Source organism: Ambystoma mexicanum, chromosome 9 (genome assembly GCF_040938575.1).
Source record: "Ambystoma mexicanum isolate Mex_15411 chromosome 9, UKY_AmexF1_1, whole genome shotgun sequence".
In the NCBI taxonomy this organism is placed as follows: domain Eukaryota; kingdom Metazoa; phylum Chordata; class Amphibia; order Caudata; family Ambystomatidae; genus Ambystoma; species Ambystoma mexicanum.
This window is the reverse complement of record NC_090931.1, coordinates 1321537473-1321564613: the sequence shown is the minus strand read 5'-3', so window position 1 is coordinate 1321564613 and position 27141 is coordinate 1321537473. Positions and strand designations below refer to the sequence as shown.

Below are 27141 nucleotides of genomic sequence, written 5' to 3'. Positions count from 1 at the left end.
TTTCTATACTTTTCTCTACGTGGGAAGGAGCTTTTCAAGGACTGTTGGAAGGTGACAGTGAACTGTACTTTGGACGCTATCCTGTGGTGCAGCAACCCGGTATCTAGCGTGAGCCTCGTGCCGTTCGGGATAAGTCTCCCTTACTAATCTTCCCTTCCTTGTCGTTTGTTCTAATTCCGGATTTACCTCAAGAGACTTCTGCTGGATTCTTCTACACTAGTCATAAGGTCAGTGTGTGAGTTAATGCCAAATACTGTTCTATCATAGAGAGTCGATTTGGGACAGTTTCTTATGATACTTTATTTTGTTCTAGGCTGACTTCCTGTACTTTACCCACGCCCTTTCCAGTGATCCATCTCTCTGCCCGTTTCATCAGTCAGAGAGTCGTATCATTTGGAAGGTCTAAAATTGACTTCACAACTATTAAATCGTGTGAACAGGGATCCGGAAGACCCTACCATCTGTATCCTTTTGAGTACCGTATCCTTTTCAGCCAATACTTTGGTGCTTTATGACATCAACGCCATCTTTGGCTTCGACAAAGTTGTCGAAGGACGTGTCGAGTCAATGCCTGACTTCGATGAAGAGGATGCCATTTTGTCCTCTTTTAACCTCGATTTGTGCACCGAAGGTTTTTGTCTTGTTTCATGAGAGGCTGGAGAATCATCCTCCAAGGACGCCCTTGACTTTTTTTTCGGATTTTGCGTGTACAGTTTTCGATTTCCCTCTGTCACTTTTGCAACTTTTTTTGAGGGGGTCGGGCTGCCTTCTCAAAAATCTTTAGCATTGAAGCCCTAAGGGCCTCCCATTTTTTGGGGGAATCATGCTTAGGACATGAAATGAACCTTCTGTCAGGCGAGGAGGAAGAAGAGGAAGAAGATTTGTAACGTCGCTTTTTTGATTTTTTAGATGAAAAGAAGGAAGATTTCCTTGAGCGACTCTTCGACCTCCTCGACTCGTGACGAGATTTTCTACTCGACTCTCCCGAGTCTTTTTGTCTTTTTGGAGACTTAAAAGACTGCTCTCCCACTGCTAGCTTACCTTGGCGTTCCTTAAGAGCCTTATTCGACATCGCCCGACACGAACCGCACTCGTCGACCCGATGGTCAGGGCTGAGGCAACAAAGGCAGTTGTGGTGAGGATCCATAATGGACATCTTCCTTCCACACTTCAGACACTTTTTAAAACCCGTCTTGGGTGTGGTAGGAGTTGAAGATGAATATATTTTCAATGAAAGAACTGATGCGCCGTTTTTGAAACACAAAGCAGAAGCTCGGAAAAACAGAACAAAGACCAACGGGCGCAGCTTGAGCCCTTTATACGACGGATGACGTTGACACTCGATGGCGGCCCTCGAGGGACTAAAACTACATGGCCTCAAGCACAGCACCCTCTGGCGAAAAATTGTTCCGAAGAAAGAAGCAGCAAGCTGGCAGATTATCTAAGATGAGGAATACGTGGGAGGACACAATCCGTTCAAAGAGGTGGATAGTCAAGGTACGGGAGTCAGTGAGAGGTAGTTTGATGGAAAGGAGTTCCCCTGAGGGGAACCGTTGGTTAGGGAGTTCTCTTAAGCCAAGCTGATTTTTTGCAATGAAGGCTAGTACTCTGCCCCTGGAGGCTTCTCTGTCCGTTCTGAAAATGGTGTAATTTTCGGGAATGGCCAGAAAGAGAGCTGGACCTGCGACTGAATGGAGCCAGGTTTCAGAGATTGCTAAAAATGTCCAGGTTGTTGGTCACAATAAGATCTGCAATATCTAACGCATGTGCAGGGATTGATCTTGCGTTCTTGAGTGCACTCTTGATTAATGAGGCATCCGAGTTGGGTGTGTCTGTAAGTAGACGATTGCTTGTGGTGTGTTAGGTTAAGATACTGGTGAGTCTTGTTTGGGCAGGGGAGTTGGGCATTGGGTACAGTACATATAGTGTCATTGGATGGGTTTGTTAAGAGACTGTCCCCAATGATCGTGGGCCTGCAGAAATCTTTTGGATTAGAGGGAGAGTCCTTGAGACTATTATTCTGTATGGCGTTACTACAAACTTTGTAAGTGTTATGGTAGTCAATTTTGGTCCTAGTGGGAGTGTCCTTTATACTAGACCTTTTTATACGATAGGACAGCTGCTGCTCGCTTTTCGTGAGTCGGGATCCTAGTCTAGTGTTCCTAATGATAACTGAACAAGGTTGATCAGGTGTGGGCCGAGTGGCATATTGCAAGATCCATTGGTTAGGAGTGAGTGGGCAATAGGTATTCAGTATGATTCCTTGTTTTATGTTGGCTATGGTATTGGCATACTGTAGTGCAAGGGGGAATGTTGTGGGCATGCTGGAGTGTATTTGTGGTAGTGAGGTAGACATAGTTAGGGTTACATGGTGAATATTGGCCGTATAGTGGTAGCGGCAGGTACTAGCATTAGGTTTGAGGCTTGGGATCTACATCTCCTAATGCAGTCTACCCGTCTGTAGTTCAGGACTATTATCACCTGATCAGTGGCTAGTGTGATAGTGTCTGTAGTTCAGGAGTATTATCACCTGGTCAGTAGCTAGTGTGATAGTATCTGGCGTTTAAGGAAAGTGGTGCAACAGTAGTGATACAGGTAATAATGGCCAGTATCTATACAAGACCCACGGCTGGTGTCGCTAAAAGCGTAGTTAGCGTTACAGGCACTATTTTAGTGTATTTAGGGCTCTATAGGTACCCAGGCGGGGCTGTAATCACGCAGAAGTATAGATGCGCAGGTAACATTATATCGCAACTAACATTGCATAATATCACAATTAACATTGTATGAAATGCTACACGAAGGCAGTGATTTGCTAGCAATGACGACACAATTGTAGGCTGCACTAAGGCACAGAGGCCCTGTGATGAGCAGGCAGTAATGCAGGTGCCAGTATTGTGGACCAAGCTATCCCTAGCACAAGGGCTTACGCAATGGCGCATGTTACTGACAATACTGGCCCACCTTCTAATGGCACAATGGTAACATGGTGCGGCAATGATTAAACAGCAAACAGGCTGAGCAACTGTCTTAACTGAGGTAGACCAGTTAGAGGCCTAAGGCACAGTAACAAAAGGTTTACTATTAGTGGACGGGACAAGGGATTATAATTGTTCACAGTGCGTACAAGATAAAACGAGGTAGACCCTGTGGTCAAAGATTAAGGCAGTGTTTCACAGTTCCATTAAGTTAACCTCATATTAAACTCACTGTAACTTCCCCTGGATGAGGTAGCAAATGTTTGAGTGTTCCACGTGTGTGAAGACTTGGATGAAGGGGTTAGATGACTCAGTGACTGAGTGGCTTCTGCAAGGGCCTGTAGGGTGCAGTGAGGTTACCGCGGCAGGCGTTCTCATGAAAGAATCGCTACAGCACGGTTACAGATCTTCCCAAATTGGCATTCCATAAAAGGGAAGTTGCGCCCTGATTGTCTTTGGATTACTCTTCTTTAGCCGTTTGGCTGCTAGCAATGCAGGTTATAGGTTTCTCCCCATAGAAGTCTCATATAAGGATAGTTATTTTCCTGCGGCTTTGGATTACTGTGATGCAGCCTCTTGGATGTTGGCAATGGGGGTTACAAATATCCCCCAATTGTCATCATCTATCAGGAGCATTGCGCCCTAGCTGCCTTCGTCTTATTTCAATTGTTCGGAATTCAAAATCATTAGAAATTCTTCATAGTCTGTGCTTTGGGTAATTCTAGTAGAAGACACCTTGCCATTAGGTATTTGGGTATTAGGGGAATTTCCTGCTCAACAAAAGATGAATACTGCATCTCTCCTAGCAGAGTCACCTCTTCCCCCTGACAGCCATCTCCTCCCATGTGATCCTCCCTCATGTTACCACCCCCAGGGTAGGATCAGGTAGCGGCTGCCCTCTCCTGGCCACACGGGAGTAGACCTTAGGCTGGGGTTTAGTGATGACTCTGCAGGATTATCACATGACCTACATATTCCTGAAAACATGATACAATGTTACAGTTAGGTAACTTGTTCATCTCCTTCATATTAACATGATCAGAGGTCTTTGAATATAGTCTGACCGTATACTCCCAGCATAAGTGTTTGGGAGCAGAAGTTAACACATGTAAATCTAAAGAACTGCTCAGCCATATCTCACCCTGAGACCACAGCAATGTAGATATTATGATTTTATGTTTGCAGACTGCCCCCTCTGAGAAAACACAAGGCTTCTGTGGACCATGTTCAAATACGCAAACGTTGCCTTGCTAACTTTAAAAATACTGTGTTCCGCATAGAGATATGTGGAAAAGGGCCAACATACTGCGCCTCTAAAGGAGTGACTTGGTCTGAACAATTAAGACGTTTCTTAGGAAATGAGGTCCTACAGTAGTATGGACAACTTGTCAAACATTATGTTCTTTCCTGTTCCAAGTCCAGTAGATGAGTCCTCAGAACTGTGTGTGGAGTGGATGTGTTGTAAGATGTTGCAATCGTGGTGTGACCTGTCAATGACATGCTAGCTCTCTCAGAAAGGCTGATGACCCTGATCAACATGGCCCATCTAGCCTTTGTCAACCCATTACTATTGCCCTTCACTGGTGCCTTGTACTGATACTCCCCTACAGACAGAAGACAATTTTCCACTGTAACACCCAATATCATGATTTTGAGCTGTGGATTTACCTGTAAGCCACCTGAAATAAGATTTGTATGCAAGGAAACTCAAAGCACACTAAGAAAACCAAAAGAAAACATGACCTCTGGATCGATGAAGTAAAAGAAGAGATTGAAGCACAAGCCGCATTCCTTGTGAATGGGAGGCAAACACAAGAAACACATAGGAGGGGCGGGGGTGAATGGAATTTTGCCAAATAATGAATGCTGCGTTTGTTCGCCTTGCCTAACTTTTTAAACTAGTAAAGTACTGTGTTGGTGAAAAGTTCCCATGGGTTGGGAAAAGAATGAGGTTTGGCATAAAAGTCCTATTGACAAACACTTTACGGTTTGTAAATAGTTGCCAAAATCCAGTCTCTCAACCACTCTCTAGCCCGCACTATATCACTGACACCAACCTGCCCAAAATAAACTAGTGCAGTCCTGTCACATAAATTAAAACTAATGTATCAATTTCAATAATTTGCAAAAGATTATACATTTCAGTGCTTTTTATAAGTCTCTATAACCCCCCCCCCCTTTCTCGCTATTCTTAGTACCGACAATCAGACCATTCTTACAAGAAATATTTTATTTCTATAGAATTCAAGTTGCAGCACACATATGCAAAGAAATGATGGACTAGCATAAGCAAATCTCGGCAATGGATACGCTTCAAATAAAATAAAATGAAAACATACCAGCATGGACTATTTCTAGCATGGTTAGTTGGCGTTCATGAAATTGTCTCATCGTTCTACGCCTGTGGATCTGCAATTGTTGTCTTAGGTCTTCTTCTTCCTTCTGCTGCTGAGAATGAATGATTTCTTGCTCACGTTTAGCCCTACAATCCAAAGGGAATAACAACTATGAAACCTAACCTATATCAAAAAGGCATATATTTCTCATGATCAAGGCTTGTTTTATAACAGATTGTGCATCAACTTTGTATGTGTGTGCCTTCGGCTCACAGATTTCTCATCTTTGATATTCTCTTTCCAGTGATAGTTCACTTTAGAATGTTTTCGTCTCCAGGGGGTGCAGTAAAGTTCTGCATCGGATCTGCCTGGCGTTCATGTGTGACTCCATGCACAATATGACGTTGGGGCCAGTTTATATGGAGCCGCAACATGCCATGACTGCAGTTACGCCTTTTACAACTAGCACCGCTGAACAGATGAGGTTTACTAGGTATATTCCAAGAGTGACAGATTTGGAAGACGATGAGGAATCCTATGGGAGGAAAGACTAAACCAACACAAACAACATAACTGAGAGGTAATTAATTAGTTATTCTAATGAATTCCTTCCTGCCTTAGATTCCTCTGTTTTGATGGACTGTGACAAATCTGGACTATCTGTCCCTTGCCCCTCAAGGAAGCCACCCCCTTTGAGGCCAGGGAGGTGACCCTGCTAAGCAAGATCATCCCTAGGGGTCTGGGAAAGCAGGACCTCACTGGGAGTGCTCTCCTCTAGGGGACAAAGACTCCCACTCCTATTATCTGCATATATGGGAATCAAAGGGAATGATGTTATTTCTGTTTTGGATTCAAATAGCCGTGACTTTACTTCAATCTCTTTGGCTTCAGGTAATGCTGGATTTCCCCTGAACCCAACAATGCGGAAAGACACTTCTTTCGTTATTTGTATTGAACATAAAAAGATGGGAGGAGAGAGAATCCTACGTAGAAGCGAGCCTCAGACAAGAAGACGCCCTGGAGGGGCAGAATCAAGCTAGACCGCAGAGCCAGCGGTAGCGTGGAGAGTGAGGGGATGGCTAGTAAGATGCCGGAAGGCTGCCAACCCGAGCAGCAACAAAGAAGCCGAGAACGAGACAGAGGAGTTAGCGAGATCGCCTCACCCGGTGGCGTGACTACAACGGAGGGCATCCAGTGATTCCCTGAAATACAAAACATTGAATGCAAAAGCCTCGAAAAAATGAACATTTTTTGTAGGTAAAGGTTTTTTGGAATTATTAAAATGGGTTTTAAGGAGTAAAAAAAAAACGGGGGGTTGGGTGGAGCCGCTCCCCGCCCATTAAAAATAATGGGAAAAAAATGAATGTGTTCGATGCATTTTTTTGTTGAGGCTTTTGTATGCAATGCTTTGGATGTCGAGGCTATCACTAGGAACCCAACAGAGCTGTGGTGGGCCTGGGGCCTGTTAACCGATGCCGAGACCAGACTGCCGCAGAGAGATCTGATAACTGACCTCCGACTGCCGAGTTAGGCAGGAAAAAGGGAAGCAGAAGCTCCCGAGCAGGTAAAACCGGGGAGAGGGGTGAGCAGCTGTGTCACGAGTGTTGGGGAAACCAGAAGGGTTACAGAAGCCAGAGAAACCTGAACGCTGAACATGGGTAGATGCCCAACCAAGGTCCTCCTGCACTATATATATATATATATATCAGAGGGCCAAAGGGCTTTGGAAAGCCCTAGAGAACTATGTGACATTTACATACAAGGCTGGAGAAGCCAAAAGGGTTACAGGAGGCTGAGAAACCCGATTACTGGACACTGGCCTGCGCCCAAGAGAAACCCAGCTGAAGTAAGCATATCAAAGGGCAAGAAGACTTTGGGGATCCCCAGAATTACAAACCATATGGGAAAAGGCTGAGACCAGAGAGAACCTGGAGGGTTTCATTGCCCAAACCTTAAACAGGAACACTATCAAGTATACGATCAATAATGGTGGAATCGCACTAAGAAAATCCTTTTCCCTTTAGAGAAAAGTATTGGATGTGTGTGAAGACTTACGACTTTCTATCAAAAGCCTGCAAAGAGGTTGGAGAACTATATTGTGAACTTTGACCATTCTAAAAACCCTTCCTTGGGAGGAAACCCAAGCAGTTTGATCAAGCAAAGCCTGGGGGGAGAGGCTATTCCTCTGGTCTATTTTGTGTTACGTTTTTATAAGTGGTAAAGCCAGATAGCAAGTAGGTTTTGGAGGGAGGACTATATTACTTTTGATGATGAGTACATTTAGTTTAGTTTGTTATTTATGGAAAGACCCTCATTTTCTATTTAAATTAAACTTTTTGAACATGCTAAGTCCTAGTCCAACGCCTTCATCTGGTTTTCCACAAAACCTATAAAGATGCATACATCTGAAGGAGAGAGGAGGGCAAGAAACCACCACCTACATCAGAAAACTTTGGAGGATGCCTCGACCAAAGTGAGCATCCTGCCCTGACAGAAAATCTAGGTAACAATGTTTGGCAAACGTGTGCAGCGATTCCCATGTAGACGCTTGACAGATGTTCAAGACAGGGACCTGTGATGACTCACCAGGTCTCGTCACTTCTGCACAGGGGAGAGCCCTTTCCAACGAGGCTTGGGAGGTAAGACCGCTACCCAATAGTCCTCCTAGGGGTGGTAATATGCAGAAGGACCTCATAGGGAGGAACTCCCCTCTGGGGATAAGGACGCCCACCCGGGGAAAAGCCTCCATACCACCACCACAGCACAGAAATCCTTACTCTCATTGTCACCCTTTTCATCCACTATTGATAGTGAGACCATGTGCTATTGTGAGACACTGACTGTTCCAAATGTGAAGTATACTGGGATGAGGATGAGCATGGGGAACACATGGAATGGATATGTGGAAAGCAACCAGCTATTATGACTAGGTGGCCCTCAGGAGGCATAATGAATGAACAAGGAACTCTTAAAGATGGGGTTGATGTTCGACTAGGACGGGGTCAACAAATTAAAACAATAAGCAAGAAAGGACTCTGGGAGATCCACTGCGGAACACGCGAGTCCGCGAGCGCAGCCCGGGAAGTTCAAACTGGGAATTTTGGAGCAGAAGCCGAGCAAGTCTTTGAGGCGACCCGAGGGATGCAAGTAAGACATTCAACTGATTGGGAAGGAGAGGACACGCTGATGTCAGAGAAGGACAGTGGTGGTGGCGTGACCCATAGTGGATGGACTGGATGGTGCTGGAATGACGCTGTTATCGCCAGCAGTATCCTGCTGCAGAACTGTGCAAGGGGACAAAGAGGATAAGCGAACAGCAAGAAGCAAGACATGCAGCCCTGTAAAGAGCCAGTGTATTATTCCCATGTTAGGCAGAAACCTGTGCAGCTCCCTCTGGGACCACTGCAAAAGATTTAAGACTACAGGTGTTTGGCAGTAAACCCACTTGGTAGCAGTCTGTACCACACAGATTCACTTGGTAGCTGTGGCTGAGCAGTCAGACTTCCCTCAAGAAGAGTTAGGCAGTATACAGAGTATTCACAATAGGTCAAAAGAACATAGTAGAACAAGTAAACACTGACCAGAGCTTGGTGTAAAAGAGATATCATTTATTATTTAAAACCACATCTAGAAAAACACACAGGCACTAATATTAAGCAATTCAAAAACACGGTCACTAAAAGATATACACTCCCTTAGAAAAATATTAGACAAGTCTTAAGTAAAGCCCCACTTATTTTCAGACAGCGGTGAGCACTTAACGTAGATGGCACTCTAATAATTCGTTTAACAAGGGAGAGAAAAGCAGAGTATAATATGAAACAGATCCCAATACTTTCATAAGAACAAAACAAGAGAGGAAGGCAAGTAAAACCGTGAAGTTAGAGTTCAGTAGGCCGGATCCACTTTAAGAGGATCAGAACGAAATGTGTCCAAGGTCACACGGTTGAAGTGCACAAGAGTCTTGCAAAGGTTCAAAAAGAGTTGGACCAAAAGAAAGCGACCAGTTAGAGGGTTTAGGCGGCCAGCCCAGTCCAGAAGGTTAAGGGGTTATTATTACCTTGTAGCAATCTTTACAAAAGGGAGGCCTGGCGGACACGGTACCTTAAAGTGGTGAGAATACTCCAGCGGGGGCAGTTGTTCCTGGCAGCGGATGCAAGTCGGTGCTTCGTCCGGGGGATGAGAGGATCTCGTCGGGGAGGAAGACATGAGTCCGTTGCACTGCCAGGGAAGAAACCAGCCACGTGTTTCTCAGGTAAAAGGAGCGGTCCTTTTATTCGTGGTCCAGTGGTAAGTGGCTATCCGGTTGCGGGGGTGCTTGGCACGGGCAATTCGACCACAAGACGGTCTGGGGAGCGAAGAGAAGAAGGTAAACTGGTTGTGCCCACCAGTCAGGGGAAGAAGCCTCTCCAGCCGGGAGATCTTCTCTGTCGTCGGGAAGTGGCGAGTCGGTTCCGCAGGGCTCCACCGGTGGTGTTGTCGTGGTAGGTCGGCTCAGCTTCTCCCTCGTCGGATTCTCAGGTCCTGTGGCGACTTCTGAAGTTCCAGTCCCCAAAGCCCTGCTTTTATGCAGCACGCCCCCATTCACTCAGCCTAGCTGTCAATCAAACATGCTAAGTGGTGAGCCGGCCGGCTCACCACTTGGGCCAATCACACAAGAGTGCGACTTGAGTTACCAAGGTAACTCAGTCCAGGGTGCCTAAACCCCCTCCCACACTCCCTGTGGTACCCAGACAGAGTGGCACCACTTTTGGAGGCTTCTGTGGCGAAGTCCGCCAAAATGTGGAACAAAGGGCTCGACTTGGGTTGGAGTCACAGAAGAGAACACAAACGCCATTTTAGAATCGAGTCCTGGCAAAAAATACCAACCGGCGAATTAATATTAAATAAATAACCCGGCGGTATGTTCGAGGCTATGAGAATTAAATAATTAAAGTTGGTAGCCTCGAACAATGGGAAAATCCCATAGGGATATATTCGCGGTCGAATATAAAAAGTAGTATCCACTGCCACCAGCCAAAACTCGATCAGGGGGGACGGAGATGTGCCCCCTCGACTAACAGACCCCTGGGCAATCGAATTGCCCCGACCAGTACGTCCACAATATGATGGTTTGTACTGGTTTCTGTTCATAATTTGGGACTAGTAAAGCCAATGTTGACTTTACATGCCCTGGGAGACAGTAGTCAGTCCCAGGGTATGGAGTCTATGGTGGGGTGTCACTATGACATCCCTGTGTTACTGCACGGAGGGTGCTGTGTAACACACATTAAAAAAACACATGAGACCCTATGGAGTAAAGGACCCCATAGCCCATAAAACACATTAACAGTCAAAGGAACACCATAAATCATGTCCAAGAGTGGGAGAAAAAGAGTCTCACTCTTGGCAGGAGAAAAAAACAAACTCCAGAAATCCAGAAAAGCTGCTGGGGGACTCACTAGGTTAGGAAATTCAGCCTAAAGAGAGAATTCTCCCTAACATTCCACAAAGCAGGTAACAGGAAAGACAGAAAGTCTGGGTGGGGACCGGGTGAAGGAAAAGTGATGATTCAAGAGGGATCCCAGAGTTATCTCCATTGTTGCAGTGGATCAGTCAATATCACTGCTCAAGCAGAGTGCATCAGGAGGCATCTTCCTCGTCGTAGTGGACAAGACAATACCACTGCTCCAGCAGAGGGCATATCTCCCTTGTTGCAGTGTCCCAACCACTACCACTGATCAAGTAGACTGGCAAAAGGTTTACAAAGATACAGAGGAGTCTGGAAAAAATATTGATCATCCAGACGTAAAAAAGGCAAGCCAAATAACACTACGTTTTTCTATTACCTGGAAAGAGTTGAAGGGACCGATACAAGCTTTGTGTAAAAGTGCTGAAGTATGACCACATAGAACTTTGATAAAGGAACCAGGGGGAAGGAGGCATTACCCTGTCCCTGTTTTGAAGGAACTTTGAAGAAATCATTATCATGATCAGACAGAAACAAGACACCAGGAGAAGGGAGTCAATCTCCTGGTGAAGGAACTTTACTTTTGTTATATACTTTTGGCTTAAATGTTAGGGTTAGATTGCAAGTGTTTCGGACATAGGACGGAGAACATGATATTTTGCACAGACATTATGAGAGGCCACTTTAGTTTCCCTAGGTTGAGAAAGGGCAAGCCCCTAGAAGTAGAGACAAATGGGGTTTTCTTTCATAATAAAGGTTTATAGCCCCAAGCATGACCCCTCCTTGTCAGTCGCCTCCTTCTACACCTCACATATGGTGCAAGTAGTGGGATCTGGGTCAACTGATATAAATTGGGGGATCCTTAAATATTCCAAAACAAAGCAATACAGCTTCTAGCTCCACTATCTCCACTAGGGAATTATAGGGTTTGACTTGCATAGTAGTAGTCATGTTACCATAGAAGTAGGATAGCACTGTGACACATCCTTGGATGTCGTCACTTCTCCCTGAGGAAGAGCCCCTTTCCCTGAGGCCAGGGAGGTGAGGCTGCTACCCAATAGTCCCATTGGGGGTCGTATTCAGTGGGAGTATCTCATGGGGAGGGACCTCGCATACGGGACTAGTGATGACTAGCCAGTGAAAATGCAGGATACTTCACCTCAGTTCCTCCTAACCTAACCCTCCTTTACCTTGCCATCCCAGGTGTCCTGTAGATAGTAACAACAGTACAGGGATGAGGAAGAAAATGGGCAACCCAAGAGAGATCTCTGATAAAGGTATGGGGACTAAGAAGAGTAAGATCTACCTTATAGAGAGCCCTCAGCGAAGTACTTGGACGAGGAGGTGCAGAGGTATGAAGCGCCATCCTCAAAACACTATAGAGCACTTTTGTGTTTCAGAAGTCCTGATTGGCCTAAGCCAATACAGAAAAGAAGAGGGAAACCCAAGCAGAGAGATAAGCCCGTCCTGAGGAACCGCAATCGTGAGAGCTGGAAAGCAGAGAGATCCGAACACGGTGTCCGGGACGATTACCGGTCTGCTAAGGCTCCCCCATTCCGTTCGCCGAGAACCGACGAGCCGGAAGGCTGCAAAAGAGGGCCTCCAGAACCCGAACGTTGCTGGCGGGTGTGAACATGGGAACCACACGCTGAAACCGAGTGAAGCCTAGAAGGACACAAACCGAGACCCAAACAAGCCGCACACCACCGGGAAAGCGTCAGCAAGTCCCCAACAGATGCCCAGGTTTCCTGGGATGCTTGGTGGGGTTTTACAAGAGCCTGAGAACCAGGAAGGATGGGTCTGGGACCTCCATCCTCATAGGAAAAGCATCATCACTACTCTTCCTCATCGCAGTACCTGGTCAGAGGTTACCCCAGGTCTGACAAAACAGGTCTGGGACCCGTACCCTCATAGGGAGAGCATCATAACCACTCTTCCTCGTCGCAGTACCTGACAAGGAGGTAAACCAGGTATACCAACATAGTTATGGGACCAGCTCCTAACAATAAGACCATACTTGGCAGGTTAGTGAGCCAGGTTGGTTCAAGCCAGGAGAAGTGGGATATACCCTTTGGTACTCTGAACTGTGTGATAAAGATACCTGAGAAGGGCCTGTGGAAGGGAGACATTCCCCTTCTGTGCTGAAGCTCTAAACCAAGAGAGATCAGGGGAAGGAAGCCATACCCCCCAGTATTCTGTACCGTGAAGCAAAGCCAAAGGAGGCCCGGGGAAGGGAGCCATTCCACTGGCACTGTGAAACTACTGAGCGCAAGATACCTAGGGAAGGGTGACATTCACCAAGAACCCAATAGCGAATGTTGATGTTTGAATTGGAACTGTAACTTTTGAATTGGAACCGAGAACTTTACAGCACAAGAACCTGGATCTTTGTTTTATATTTTGGAGATATACTGAAACCTGAAAAAGGGAGTCATTCTCTCAAGTAAAGTTCCCACCTGCTAATTGGAACTGTAATCTGTCGTCCCGAAGAAGGGAGCAATTCTTCTGAACCAAGAAGACCCACTTTAGTTTAGTTGCAAGAGTAAGGGACAGAAGTAGCCATTTTGACACATGACGGTGGACTCTTTATTTACTTGGACATTCTGAGCGAATCATTAGTTCCTTAGTTGAGGTAGGGAAACCCCTCTTAGAGTTAGGAGAGTTAGGCTTTCTATTTATTTTTTATCAATAAATGTTTATGCCAACCAGCATGCACCCGTGTGTCGGTCTCCTCCTTCTGCGGCCCTACAGAACCAACCAGTCTCTACTGGTTTACAGGCCTACCATGGAGTTATGACCTTGATGTAATGGCAGGGGTTATAGACCCAGACTATCAGGGCGATATGAAAATATTGCTTCACAATCGTGAGAAACAAACCTATTATGTGAAGACTGGTGAAAGAAAATTACCCTGACTATCAGTGTGTGCACTCTATCCCAAGCCCTTAGAAGTTCCGGAACAAGAACTAACAGAAAGAGGCACTAGGGTTTTTGGCGATGCTGATAAAACTTTACCAGAGGAGACAACCCCAGCAATGAATAAAGCAATTGGGGAAGAGACAGAGGTCGTCCCAGATCTGGCTTTCGCCCAGCGGAATGAAATAATCCTCTCAGAGGCATTTTTAAAGGCGATCCCCGAAGATGAAGGAAGGTCACAAGAGGGCCCTTTTTTCCTTAAACAAGGCTTCTAGTCCCGAGGGGACACTAAACCAGAAGGAGTGTCTAGAACTCAGATAGTGGTTCCTACGAGACACAGAAGGATTGTATTGTCCTACAGATGGCACATGCACATTTAAAATCGGGACAATTAGGAATGGCAAAGGTGTTTCACATAGAAATGGATCCACATTCTGATCTTTGGACCAGTTGCTGAACTTATTCCAACGGCAACGGTCCAAAGATTTAGTTGCTGGCCTTCTGGCCGAAAGCAAAATCTCCATTACGTCATCCGGGAGGTCCCAATCCTTGTATCTCAGAGTGTCTTGACCTCTGGATGGAAAACCTCACCTTCCTCTTGCGAGAGAAGATTCTTTCTTTGTGGAAGACATATTGGAGGGCAGATGGACAAGTCCAGAAAGTCCGGGTACCATGGATCATGGATTTCCTGAACTTTCTCAACCTCCTGATCACATGAGGAATGACGGGGACTGGAGGAAACGCATACAGGAGTGGAAAATCCCAGTCCACCACGAATGCATCTCCTAGAGCTCCTCTTGGGGGAAATTCACTGGAGTAATACTGTTCGCACTTCCGGTTGACACCCGTCACAAACAGATCCACCTGAGGGGTTCCCCAAAGGGTGAAGATCTCTTGAAGGACTTCCTGAGCTAGTTCCCACTCGTGGGAGACTGCTCTGCCTACTCAGAGCGTCCGCCGCCGTGTTCTGGTCACCGGCTAGGTGAACTACCGATATGATATGATAGTATATTTATATAGCGCCTATACACAATGTGTTTCAAAGCGCTTCAAGGCAAGGGAGGGAACAAGGGAAAATACAATTACATTCTTACAGGCCATGAACAGCAAGGATCTGAAATTAACTATCATACTTGGCTCTGTAACTATGTAAGAGAAGCACCCAGATGCCCCAGGGCTTGGTGCGCTCTACAAATAAACAAAAATAAACTAATGCCTACCGGCAAGAGCATCGGAAAAGGAGACAAGGACGCGGTTGTACCTTTGAGCCAGGAAGAGGGAAGAACAGCCACACGAGACCCAAGGGGTGGGTCCGAATAAGAAGAGCTGAAAGAAAAGCAGTCCCATGACGGGCAGTGCCACCCAAGACCTCAGGGCAGGGTGAGAATCAGAAGGGCCAAGGGTGGGCAGAGAGAAAGGCAACCACACGAGTGGGAGTGCCACCCAAGACCCCAGGGCAGACTGAGAATCAGAAGGGCAGAGAGAAAGGCAAACCCACGAGGGGGGGTGCCACCTGAGACCCCAGGGAAAGGTGAGAATCGGGAGGGCGAAGAGTGGGTCAAGAGAAAGTCAGCCCCACAAGGGGGAGTGCCACCAGAAACCCTAAAGTGGGGCAAGCATCATAAAGGCTGAAAGGGGAGGAGTGACTCAACTCCACAATGGAGTGTGCAACCCAAGGCCCCAGGGTGGGGTGAGAGTCAGAAGGGCCCAGAGTGGGCCGAGGGAATGAGAACTCCCCAAGTACGCATACCATCCGATATCCCAGGACTGATCAGATGAGATCAAAATGTCCAAGAGGGTACCAAGAGAGAATGGTACTACAGACATGGAGCCCTAAACACGTTTCCTGTTGATTTCTTGTGAACTGTGTATCGGGCAAGGAGCCCTAAAGACATTTAATTTTCCCTTTTGAACTGTGAGAGGGGAAGAAGCCCAGAGATATTTGCTGATGACCTGATCTGAATGGTGTCTTAGAGGAAAGGACAAATTAACCACAAAGACATTACAGTGGGGGGCAGAAACCAAATGCCACTTTATCCTTGGGGAAAGGACCCTAAGGATGTTAGGTTTTGGTTTTCTTTTTAGTGGTAGGACCAGAGGTCAGACTTTCTTTTCAACATCCTGATGAGCACCCTTTCTTTTCCTTTAGTATATGCAACAATTGCTGTAGGGACTACTAGTGAACTCCCCCAAAGGGGACTACATGCATTCTGTGCATCTCTACATAGGTTTTCTTTGATGCTTTAATAAAGTAGCATTGAATTAACACAATGGGCCTCATTACGACCCTGGCGGAGTGGGTTTACGCCAGCGTTATTCGCGGCGGACCCGTCCGCCCTACTACGAGTTCCCGTAGCGCCACGGAACGTTTTCCGCCTGGTTTTTCCGGGCGGAGAAATCCATGGCGCTACGGGACCTTGATGTTAATTACGCCACCGTAATTTACGGTGGCGTAATTAACGCCTTCCCCACTCCCATTATACCCTATGGGGCGAAAATGGGAATGGGGAAGGGTAAAATGGGGAATGGGGATTTACCGCCCCGCCAAGGTCGGCATGGGGCGGTAAATCCGCCAACCTCCATGGCGCTATCGGCAGCTTTCCGCCGTGCTCCGCGGTGCATTTAGCACCGCGATTTCCGCCAGGGTCGTAATGAGGGCCAATGAGTTGTCCGTCTCCTGATTCTGACTTACCGTAACTTTAAGTTGATGCTGCAAATAACTAAGCTTAGGCTTTACTGGACACCGCTGAAAATGTTTAAACTATGGCTTTTGGACAATGTTCCCAACTGGGGGGGTATATTTCGGGCTTGGGGACGGTTACCCACATATTGTGGGACTATGTTAGAAATTAACTATTTTGGGATGATGCACTCAGCTGAATGGACCTACTTCTAGGTATGGATATTCATAGGAACTCTTGGGTTGCTGTGCTTCATGACTTCGCTTGCCACTGGCATGCCTACACCTTCAGCATAAAGCATTATGGCTGTACAGGAGTTTGGTGATCACCAAGACAAAATCTTGAGACTGCGAGAAAAAAAGGGAGAAGCTGAATTTTTAAGTCTGGACCCAGGAATAAGTGACACTATATTTTCTCAAATCTAATATACGACAGGAATTCATGTGAGGAAAAGTACCAAGTGGTTCAGGCAACTGCTAATTTAGAAGAATAAGTGATGTGGGTTTGTTTATCCCCATTTTTGTGTATGTTCATTGTGCGCAGGATGTGTAATACCTCCTCTTATCCTACCTAGTTGTTGGTTGCTTACAGCCCTATGTGAAATTGTATAATCAGCACTGTAGATTTTGTTGCTACGAAGTGGGATGAAATGAGGGAATTCTTTCCTTCTTCCCAAGGGGGAGCCCCCTGTGAGGCTAGGGAGGTGAACCTGCCCCACAATGTGAGAAACTAGAAGGTGTCTCACCCACTAGTCACCGGGGATCTGTCATCTAAGTGGATCCAGTTCCTTGGGGTGGGCCAGTGTGGAACGATCGCCTGGGTGAGGGGTTTTCGGGGAGTGGGACACCGGATGGTGAGATGTGGTATGCCCTTCCCTGTAACACCCATCCTAACATGTAGGATATTTAGGAACTCTACCTTCCTTTTTACAACACAAACACTTTCACATGGACAGCCCACTATGAGGGAAAACAGACTAGCACCCTAGCCGTATACCTGACGTGTCCCAAAACAATGGTCAGACGAGGTCAGTCAATTACTGACCATCACACACACCTGACTTCCATTAAACTTCCCCACATGGATAAAAGGCGGAGCACGAGAGCACACTCTGAGCGAGGCAAAGCACACAAAGGAAACAGCGGTTTCGAGACGGGAGCTGAATGAGATAAGAAAGACAGCAAAACAGAAGAGGTTTACAGGGAGGGAGGTTCCCTTGACCTTTTTGTCAAAGAACAGTTGCTTTCATGAGCCCTCGAGATTGGAAAGCGTAAGACCAGGAAAACAGACTGAAGAATCCTGCATTGTGTGCCGTAGATACCCGCGTCAATAATCAAGGTGGAGAATTACCAGCTGCCGTGGTACTGTCCTTAGCTCCAAGAACAAAGTAGAATCAGTGAAATCAACACAGCCGGTGAGTTGGGGAAACCGATACAAGACCAGTCTGTGTTGAGGCCAAGGTTGCAAGCAGCAACATTGTATGGCGAGCGCTGGAACGAACATTGTTTCAAATATGTTTGATAAAAGACACAAGTAAAGTTGAACTGCTGATGAGTGATTGAACTTTGAAACAAAGATATGATACCTTTGACAGAGGGATCTGGCACCGCGTGGGTGCTCAATCGGAGGTCTCTGTAAGGTATCCAGCTGAGAAGTGAATGAGTTGTAGACAATTGTGAATCAAAGTGGTCCTGTAACGGGTCAAGCAAAACCCTGTGCACAATCGAAAGTCTTCGATGTTGATACAGTAAAGAACATTTGTAGCAAAGTTGATAAAGTTGGTCCGAGTCTGGCAGAGGGAGATCAATTGAAAGCTTTGTGTTAAAGTGGGTCTGAGCCCGACAGGGGGTGTCCGGGGTGAAGCGAAAATCACCTGAGAAGGCTTTGTGTTGAAGTGGGTCTGAGTCCGGCAGAGGGGGACCCGGGTAAACAGAAAATCACCTGAGAATTTGTATGTGGGAAATCCTAAGAAGGTGGGTCTGAGCCTGGCGGCGGGATACCCGGGTGAACAGAAAATCACCTGAAAATGTGTTCCTGTGAAATCCTAAGGCGAAAGGAACTTTGTTGTTTGTCGTATTGCATCAGGCCCTCTGAAAAAGAGACTTTGGCACAGAAGGCCATGATGTTGAAGTTTTAAACTGCACCCTTGTGCTAGAGAAGCCAGAGACTGTGCTAAACTGGAACGTAGGGAAGGGAAACCAATGGCTTGAATACCCTGACGTTTTTTTTCTTCTTTTTATTGGCATTTCAAGATAAGCATGATATACCATTGAATTGCAATAGCAATTCTCATCCAACTTTAAACCCCATAAGCCCCCAACCTTCCCCTTACTCATTCGCTCCCCCCCCCGCAAATCCCTCCTTGCTTCATGATCTGACGTACATTCGGGCCTGGTCATGTGGTGATCTTCCTTCACATAAGCATCAGGTATTGTAATAATATGTCTAGTATTTTCAGTTTCTGGGGACACCATTGTATAATATAATCTCCCTTCATATAGTCTAGTATCAGCCCCCATTTGCGGTGAGATTTTTCTCCCGTGCCTTGTATTTTGTAAGTGATCCACTCCATGGCCAGTATATCCCATACCTTATGTAGCCATTCGACAATGGTGGGGGTGTTTTCTGCTTCCACTTCCTTGCCCATGCAGCTATCAGTAGTATAGCATAAGCTTTGCATTGGGGTTTTAGTGGGATTTGGAACTCTGGATCGAAGAGGCCGCACATCCATTCCCTCATTGAGTAAGATGGGGGACCTTGCACCATATCTTGTATCTGCGATTTGAACTCCCCCCAAAATCTCTGCACCACCGGGCACTCCTACCAGATATGTCTCCAATCCCCCCCTCCCTGAACACCCCCTCCAGCATTTCTGAGTTACACCTGGGTACATGGTGTGTAGCCTTTCCGGGGTGTAGTGCCACTGAACTACCATCTTGTACCATGCCTCCCTAGTGTGGGGATCTGTGCCCAGAGACATTCCCATTGCTGCAACGGTATATCTTCGTCTAATGTGTTCTGCCATTTCAACATATATGACCAAGTCTGATCTGGACCCTCCCCTTTTATAATTGCGTGTAGGTTCGATACCAATTGTTTATCCCCTGTGTGTGTTGTTATGAATGTATCGAATACCATGAGCTCTCTGGGTTGTCTACCTCATGGTAGATTGCGTTAGCCAATGTCTTAATTGGTAAAACTCCATTCTTTGTTTTTCTGATACCCCCAACTGCTGCTTAGACTCCTCGAAGGAACTAACTTCCGCCTGCGTCATCATGTCCCCTACCTGCTCGCATCCAACTTTTTTCCAAGCTATAAAGGAGGTGTAGGTATTTCCCGGAGAGAATTAAGGGTTACCGAACAATGGGGTGAACAGTGATGGAATCGTGCAGAGAGGTCCTTTCCTAATCAACCTGTCCGAGATATCGTACACCACCGTCAGTATGTGGCTCAATCTTACATTTTTAGGCCTATCAACCTATCCAACTACTACAACCCAACCAGGGCGACCCCCGCCACTGCTTGGTCCATTCTAGCCCATGGCTTAGTGCCCTTAGTAGAGAACCATTCTCTTAGGACCCTCAACTGGGCCGCTGCATAATAGTTTGCAAAATTCAGAAAGGTCAAAAAAACCCTTCTTTCTAGGAGCCATCAATGTGGCCATCGCTATTCTCTGGGCTTTCCTCTGCCAGATGTACTCTGAGATCATTTTATTCAGAGTCTTAAAAAATATTTGTGGGATCTTGACGGGAAGCGATTGGAAGAGGTGTAACAATTTGGGGAAAACCACAATTTTTATTGAGGCTATCCTACCTAACCAGGATATTCAGAGTGGTGCCCATCTATTTAGATACGTTCTAATTGTAGAGAGAATGCTTGGGAAGTTTGCCCCATACATTGTCGAGATTGACTTTGTTAATTTCACTCCTAGGTAAGGGATTGTGTTTGTAGCTATTTTAAACAGAGAGACCTTCTCCACTGTCATCATCTGGTTTACCGTATGCATTAGGTTAAGATTTCGGATATGGCCATATTAACCATTGGTCCAGAAAAGTTCTCCATATCGGCAAGTTCCTGTATTAATGCCGGAATTGATGTATCTGGCTGTGATACTATCATCAGCATGTCATCTGCGAAGGCTGACACTTTCTGCCTCATCATGAGTTGGGCGGTATCTCGACTGGGATACCGCCCAACTGTATTTGGGTAACTGCCCAACCCTCCGGCAGTATTACCGCCAGATTACGGGTTGGGCGGTAACTGTAATTCCCCATTCCCCATTGGGTCCGCTGGACCCAATGGGGAATTTTCGGTGCAATTAGCACGCGCTAATTGCACCCGAAAATGGCAATTTTTCTGGTGCGTTTACCCCCAGGTCTGAGCTGGGGGTAAACACGTCAGACCCATGTTTGGGCAGACCCTTAAATGCGCCGGTAATAGCGTTACTGCCACATTTAAGGGCTACCACCCAACTCGTGATAAGGCCCTTTGTGTTCCTCAGCCCCAAAGGGAATTCCCTGTATAGCTGGGTTTAATCTAATGGATCTGAGGAATGGCTCCAGATATAAAGCATACAGTAGGCGCAACAAGGGGTACCCCTGTCTTGTCCCCCGGGATAATTTTATAGAGTCTGATAGGCGCAAGTTTATAGAGATTCTCAAGGTAGGGTTATTGTAAACTGCCTTTATCATTTGCACAAATCTCGGACCCACCCCCATGTCTGTAAGTGTTTCCATAAAAAATGGCCATTCAACTCGAACTCCTTATCGGCGTTGAGTGCGATTGACACTGTAGGAACCCCCCGGCGCTCAACCTTCTGTTTCAGGTGGGATACCCTTCTGGTGTTGTCCCATGTGTGCCTCCGTCTTACAAAGCCAGCCTGATCTGTTCCCAGTAGCCCTGGGAAAAGGGGGGCCAAACCTGCCGCCAGCACCCCTGTATAAATCTTGGCGTCCAAGTTTAGCAGCACTATGTGGTGATAGGATCCGCATAACGTCGGGTCCTTATTGGGTTTGCTCAGCACAATAACTTTAGCCTCTGACATTGAGGGGGTCACTCTGCCTTTTCTTGTGAACGTGTTGTAGATTCTTGCTAGCATGGGGCTCAACTTTGTTCAGAACCTTTGGAAAAAGGCCGATGGGTAACCATCAGGGCACATGGATTTATTTCTCGGTAATCCTCTAATCACAGCCTCCACCTCCTCACTAGTTAATTCACTTTCCAGGACGGCCCCATCTGGATCCGCAACTTGTGGCATCGCAATTCGTTTTATGTACCGTTTAATTTCTTGTTGGTTGGGATGATCTGATTTATATAAGGCAGCATAATATGATTCAAAGGCATTGTTTTTTTCTCCGTTTCCATTGACAATGTTCTGTCCCTCATCCTCCCGGCTGTTATGGTATGCTTTGCCTTTTCTTGCCCTAATTGCCTGGCGAGAAGTCTGTGTGCTTTATTGGCGCTGACGTAGTAATGCTGTCTGGTGTACAGTAAGGACCTCTCCGCTTTACAAGAGCACAGTAGTTGCAGCTGTGAATTAAGGTCTTTCAGTTTCTTATATGTGGACCGCTTCTTGTCAATTGTAAGGGAATGCACAGTTTCATGTATCTGGGCCTCTATATCTCATTCCACCACCTCTCTCTGTCTTTTTTTTTTAAACTGTATTGTTATAATTTTCCCCCGAAGAACCACCTTGAAGGCCTCCCAGACCCCTTCCAATGATACCCTGCAGTTCTCGTTTTCAGCAAAATATTAGTCTACTTTGTCTCCCAAGGTGCCCAGAGTCACTTCATCTGACAAATTCTCCCTGGAGAACGCCCATGCCCATAGTCCTCTACGTGGTTTCCATCTGCGTATTGAGATGGTCAATGGTGCGTGATCTGATCAAGAGATTGCCCCCAGGTCCATATTCTCAACCTCCCCCAACAGGGCCTAGTTGATTCTAGAGTGTGTCTGGTGTACATGTGAAAAGCATGTGAACCTACTATATCCTCGACCCTCGCTTCTCACCATGCATCCCTAAGGGCCAAGTTCTCAAAGGCTACTTTTAAGCTTTGGAGGGGTCTGTGGGGGGGGTTGCTACCTTGAGTACTGTGTGAACTACGGTCCCTGGTGGGGTCCCAGGCTAAGTTGAAATTGCCTGTAAATATAATCTCTCCTGTAGCAAATTCTTCTAGTTTTAGAAGCTCATTACGGAGGAAACTGGGCTGATTAAAGTTATGTGCATATACAGTTCCCAGAGTTAAGTGTTTGTGTCCCAATTGTATTTGCACAAAGACATATCTCCCCAATTTGTCCACCAATGATTGCAGCACCTTTGCCTGGAGGGAGTGTGTATTTTCACTTCATTCGTTGGGTGTCTTTCAAGAGACTTCCAAAGCACTGCTGCATGGTGCCCTTCAAGTCAGCGTCCAAATGAGTCTCACAAAAGCCTTTCACCCTTATGCTGGACCTACAGGAACAGTTTTCCAGGTCCTACACCTGGAGTTCTAAGTTGTGGGTCACCCTGGCTACCTGCTCCAATAGAATGCTGTTGGCCTTGACCTCCCCCCGACACTTCGGTCAGACCCCGTTCCGTTGTGTCCACTCTAGATCCAAGGTCAGTGATTACCTTCCAAACTCCCTGGAGCGAGTTCCGAAGTTTGTCTTATAGTTTCCCCAATTGTTCCCAATAAGAGTTCACCCTTCTGTCCTCCATCCCCTTAAGGCATTCCTGCAGATCTTCCTTATTTAGTGCCATGGATCGAGTACTTCCCGCTTTATGTACTCCTGTAGCTTGCTGTTTAGTGCACGTTCCTTGGATGTCCTCCTGTGGCTATTTCCAACAGTGTTCCAGTTGGCCCCCCTAGGAGTTAAGTGATCCTTTTAGTTTGGCCGGCGTGCTTTTCGCTTTGGGGCCTGGCATCTGGGATATTACTCCCGTCTTCTTCTGCCTTGCTTCTGTTGTGATACTTTTTGGGGCCTTCCCCCCACTCTATAGGCACTGTTTGCATCCCTGCAGTGCCCTCCGAGGGGCTGCCTGGCCTGATGATTGATGTTCCGCAGTGCTGGGCCCAATTCAAGGATGAGGGGCCCAATGAGCGCTGCGATCACTATATATGTCCTTTGGGCTCACACTATTGCGGTCTCTCACTGTTGTTGCTTTCAGGGGAGGGTGGCCTTTCTAATTTTCTTGCTCAGCCAGACAGAGCCGCCCTGGGTTAGGGCTCACCACCGCCTTCTCTGGGTCCCCATGTCTACCTCCGCTTACTTATTGGCCCCATGGGCCCTTCTTACAGATTTGTGTTGGGGACGGGGGTGCCTCTCCCACCGTCACACTCCTGCATCGCATAGCTCACTTGTGGCTTCCTTCCCTACCCTCTTGCCCGAGGGGGGCTGCAGAGCCCCGCAACTGGTGTATGCAACAAATCTGACGTATCATTGCTATGAGGCCCGACACTCACCCCTACTTTGCCGTGGACAGAGTCTTTCCTTGTGGCTCAATGCTTCACTCTTCCCCCCCGTTGCTGCTGCCGCCCCGGACGTACCTCTCAGTGCTGGCTAATCGTCCCGCTCGTCTTTCGGGTCTCCACGGTGCTCAGCGAATGGCACTCTTATCCCTGAAGCTCCTCCTCCACATGGTTCGGGGGACACAGGCTGCGGCGTGGCTCTGAAACTCCAATGCGGCACTCTCGCCTTCCTTCTTAAGGGTCACGCCGAACCCTCTCCTCCTCGGAGGGTGGTGGGGACACCTTTCCTGGATGTGCAAGAGAGTTGGAGCATATGAAGATGCTTATGAGCGCCCGAGGGTGCGCTGCAGTACTAGACCCTGACGGAGGACTGGGACACGTCCTCACTCGTCGGCAGCCATCTTGGAATTTCTGACATATCATTTCATTTCTTGAACACTTTTCTTTTGCATAACATTGTTTTCCAAACTATTTGTATTTAGAAGTAAGGATTGGCAACAGGTTTATTAGTGTAGGCCCTTTTATTTTGACAAGACACCACTAGGACTGCAATATTATTATTTGATGGTCATAGCTTGCCCCCATAATTAGAATTAGGATTAGATGGGAGTTTTTCAAACACAATTGAAGTTCAATAAACACCCTTCAACTGTGATCAATTGTGTCTGTCTTACTGTTTGATACCATGCCTTCCGTACACTGCCGGTTACTCTTGCGTTTCTATGTTAGTGAGCTTGTTTCTATGTTAGTGAGCTATGTTCAAGTATCGTTCATGTTGCGTTCAGCTTTTACATCGCTTATGTTAGTATTCGTCATGTCTTTATGGAAGCCATGTGAGTATTTGTAACGCTCACCTGATTCCCACGGAGGCGCAGGTCTGGCTTCGAGTGCTGATGCTTCTTCAATGGTGAAGCGCAGGACTCTGAAGATGGACAGGAACGGCCCCTCTACTCTGGCTTCTCCGGCTCGCAGGAATATTCCCCTGTGCGTGAAAAGGGAGTATTACCTACTGACTGAGTTATGCGCAAGCCTCCCACTCTCTTCCAACCCTCCACGATACCCTTCCACGATTCCCCGTGAAGTCTCACCTTAGGGTCAGGAAGGATGAGCTCTCCATCCTGCTTCTGATGCAGGGGCGTGTTGAAACCCAGTTACTTCACTGGATTGAGGATTGATGGGAGTTCAGGTAAGCTTGACTATTCAGGTAAGGCTCTGTAAAAGTTCTGTTGCAAGTTCAAAAGTCCAAGCTTAATAATAATGTTCATTGTCTTTTTCCCCTTAGGGGCCGGGGTTCGGAATGCCGGAGATATGGCGCCGACCTGAAGTGAAACGTGCAGTTCCAGTAAATGACAGGTAAGTTCTGGACGAGCGCTCGGGTAAAGTCTTTGCATTCGCTCATTTAATGTCTTTGTCTTTTTTCCCCATAGGGGCCGGGGTCCGGAAAATGCCTGGAAGCGGCAAGACCCGAAATGAAATGGGAATGACCCAACAGGTAAGGCTTAGAAGGAAACTGAGCTTTTCCTATTCCCTTCCTTCTCTCACCTTGTTCTTGTCTTTTTCTCTCTGGGCTCTGGGAAGTGGCTGTGGATCCGGATGATCGCTGCTGAAGATGGTGGCGTCCAGGATAGGTGAGTGAAATGCAGCGCTGCAGCGATCGTAGCAAAATGCTTTTAAAATGATGTCTTCCTTTTCAGGATCATCGGTGTGATATCTCCGTGGTACTGATTTAGCAGGTAAGGTCTTTTGTCTCCCTTTGCAGGTGACCCAGGATACTGACAGGCGTGGCTGAGGTCCAGATGCAGGAGCTGACACGGTGAGCGTCCAGCTGCGAGGAGCAGAACAACGCGAAGCGTGAGTTGCTGATCGGGTGTGGTTTAAATAGCTTTGGAAGAAGTTCCAAGTGTGTATCCTTCCTCCGATCAGGTATGTATCCTTCCCCGACCACACCCAGGTGGAAAGTAGTCCCACAGGTAAAGTAGTTCCATTCAGGCCTCAAGAGGGCCTGGATGTGGCAGCATGGTCTGCATCAGGTAAGTGCACATCAAAACACTTGAACACATGTCTAGCTTTATGAGCCTGGCGCTTAAGGCGCCAGGACAGAGGTCCAACATGAGCCTGGCGCCTAAGGCGCCAGGACTGCGTCCAAAGGGCCCCAGCTTGGGCCCGCTGGCACTCCCCTGGGGGAAATGATGCCTGCCTCTGGGGTTGCTGGGTCGGACTTGGCTCCTTGGAGGTAGGCATCATGACAGTATTCCTCATGTCTTTATGGATGCCATGTTAATATTCTTCATGTATAAATGCATATATTACCTAGTGTTCGCATTCTTCATGTTGAGTGAACATTTGCTTCGTGTCTAATGCATGCTTTCATTGTCGGTTCATTTACTCTTGCCATCTTTCGCTTAGATCGTGTCCATCTCCTGCTCTACTTGCCTGGGATAAGGGCGGCACGGTCGCCTTAGTAACGTTTCTTATCTGTGCGATACTAGGCCAGGGGAGAGCCAGTACCTATGGATGACATATTCATCTGCCTCTCAACACCCTGATTTCTGGGTAGATGTTAAAAGTAATTTTACATATTCAGGGGAAACATTCTGATACCGTGAGAGAAGGGGAAAATACTGTTTCATAGTATTTTAGAGAAAGCATTGGTCCCAGTTCCCCAAGAAGTAGCAGAACAGGAAGAAACAGAACAGGGTTCAAAAGGGTTTTGCAAAGCAGATCTTCCAGTTGCAGAGAGAAACCATGAAGAAATAGAGGAAGTTGCTCCCTTACCTGACTTGAACTTCACCCAGAGAAATGATCCCACTCTTACGGAAGCCTTCAACAAGTGCAAGGGTGCAGAAGTAGGACGCTGACACAGTGGTGGCATTTTGATAAAGACTTTTATTAATACCAGAAAAAGGAAAAGAAAAGCCTATCTTGCCCTACTTACTATGAGGGGTTGCCCTACCTCAACAGAAATATTAAAGACCTGGTCAGGATGTCTGTAAAGTAAAATGGCCACTGTGCTGTTTTTAAACCTATTTTCGTCACTTACACTTATCAACTAACTAAAGAAAACTGGATGTCTCCTTGCTTTCAGAAGGAGGTCTTTTCCACTCTAGATGCTGACTCCCAAAAACACAGTTCCTCTACAAAGAATGTTTATAGTTCAATGTTCAAACCAATACAAAGAAAACCCAGCTCCTCAATCTCCCGTAGAGAACCTCTTCCTGGGCTTGTATTCCCTTTCTCCCATAAACAAAGGTTCCTCACAATCTTCTGGTGGGATCCTCCTCCCAAGCCGTGGCACAAAATAATCCCTTTCCGCTGTTTGTCAGGTCTGGTTCA

At 46.8% G+C, this 27141-nt stretch overlaps 1 protein-coding gene across 1 annotated transcript in view; it reads right to left on the bottom strand.

Moving 5' to 3' along the window:
- IQCB1 (IQ motif containing B1) overlaps positions 1-27141 on the bottom strand; it is a 786328-nt gene that overhangs the window by 175231 nt on the left and 583956 nt on the right. The window contains exon 10 of the mRNA XM_069616694.1: positions 5318-5460. Coding sequence (XP_069472795.1) covers positions 5318-5460 — 143 coding nt within the window. The remainder of the gene's footprint in view (positions 1-5317; positions 5461-27141) is intronic.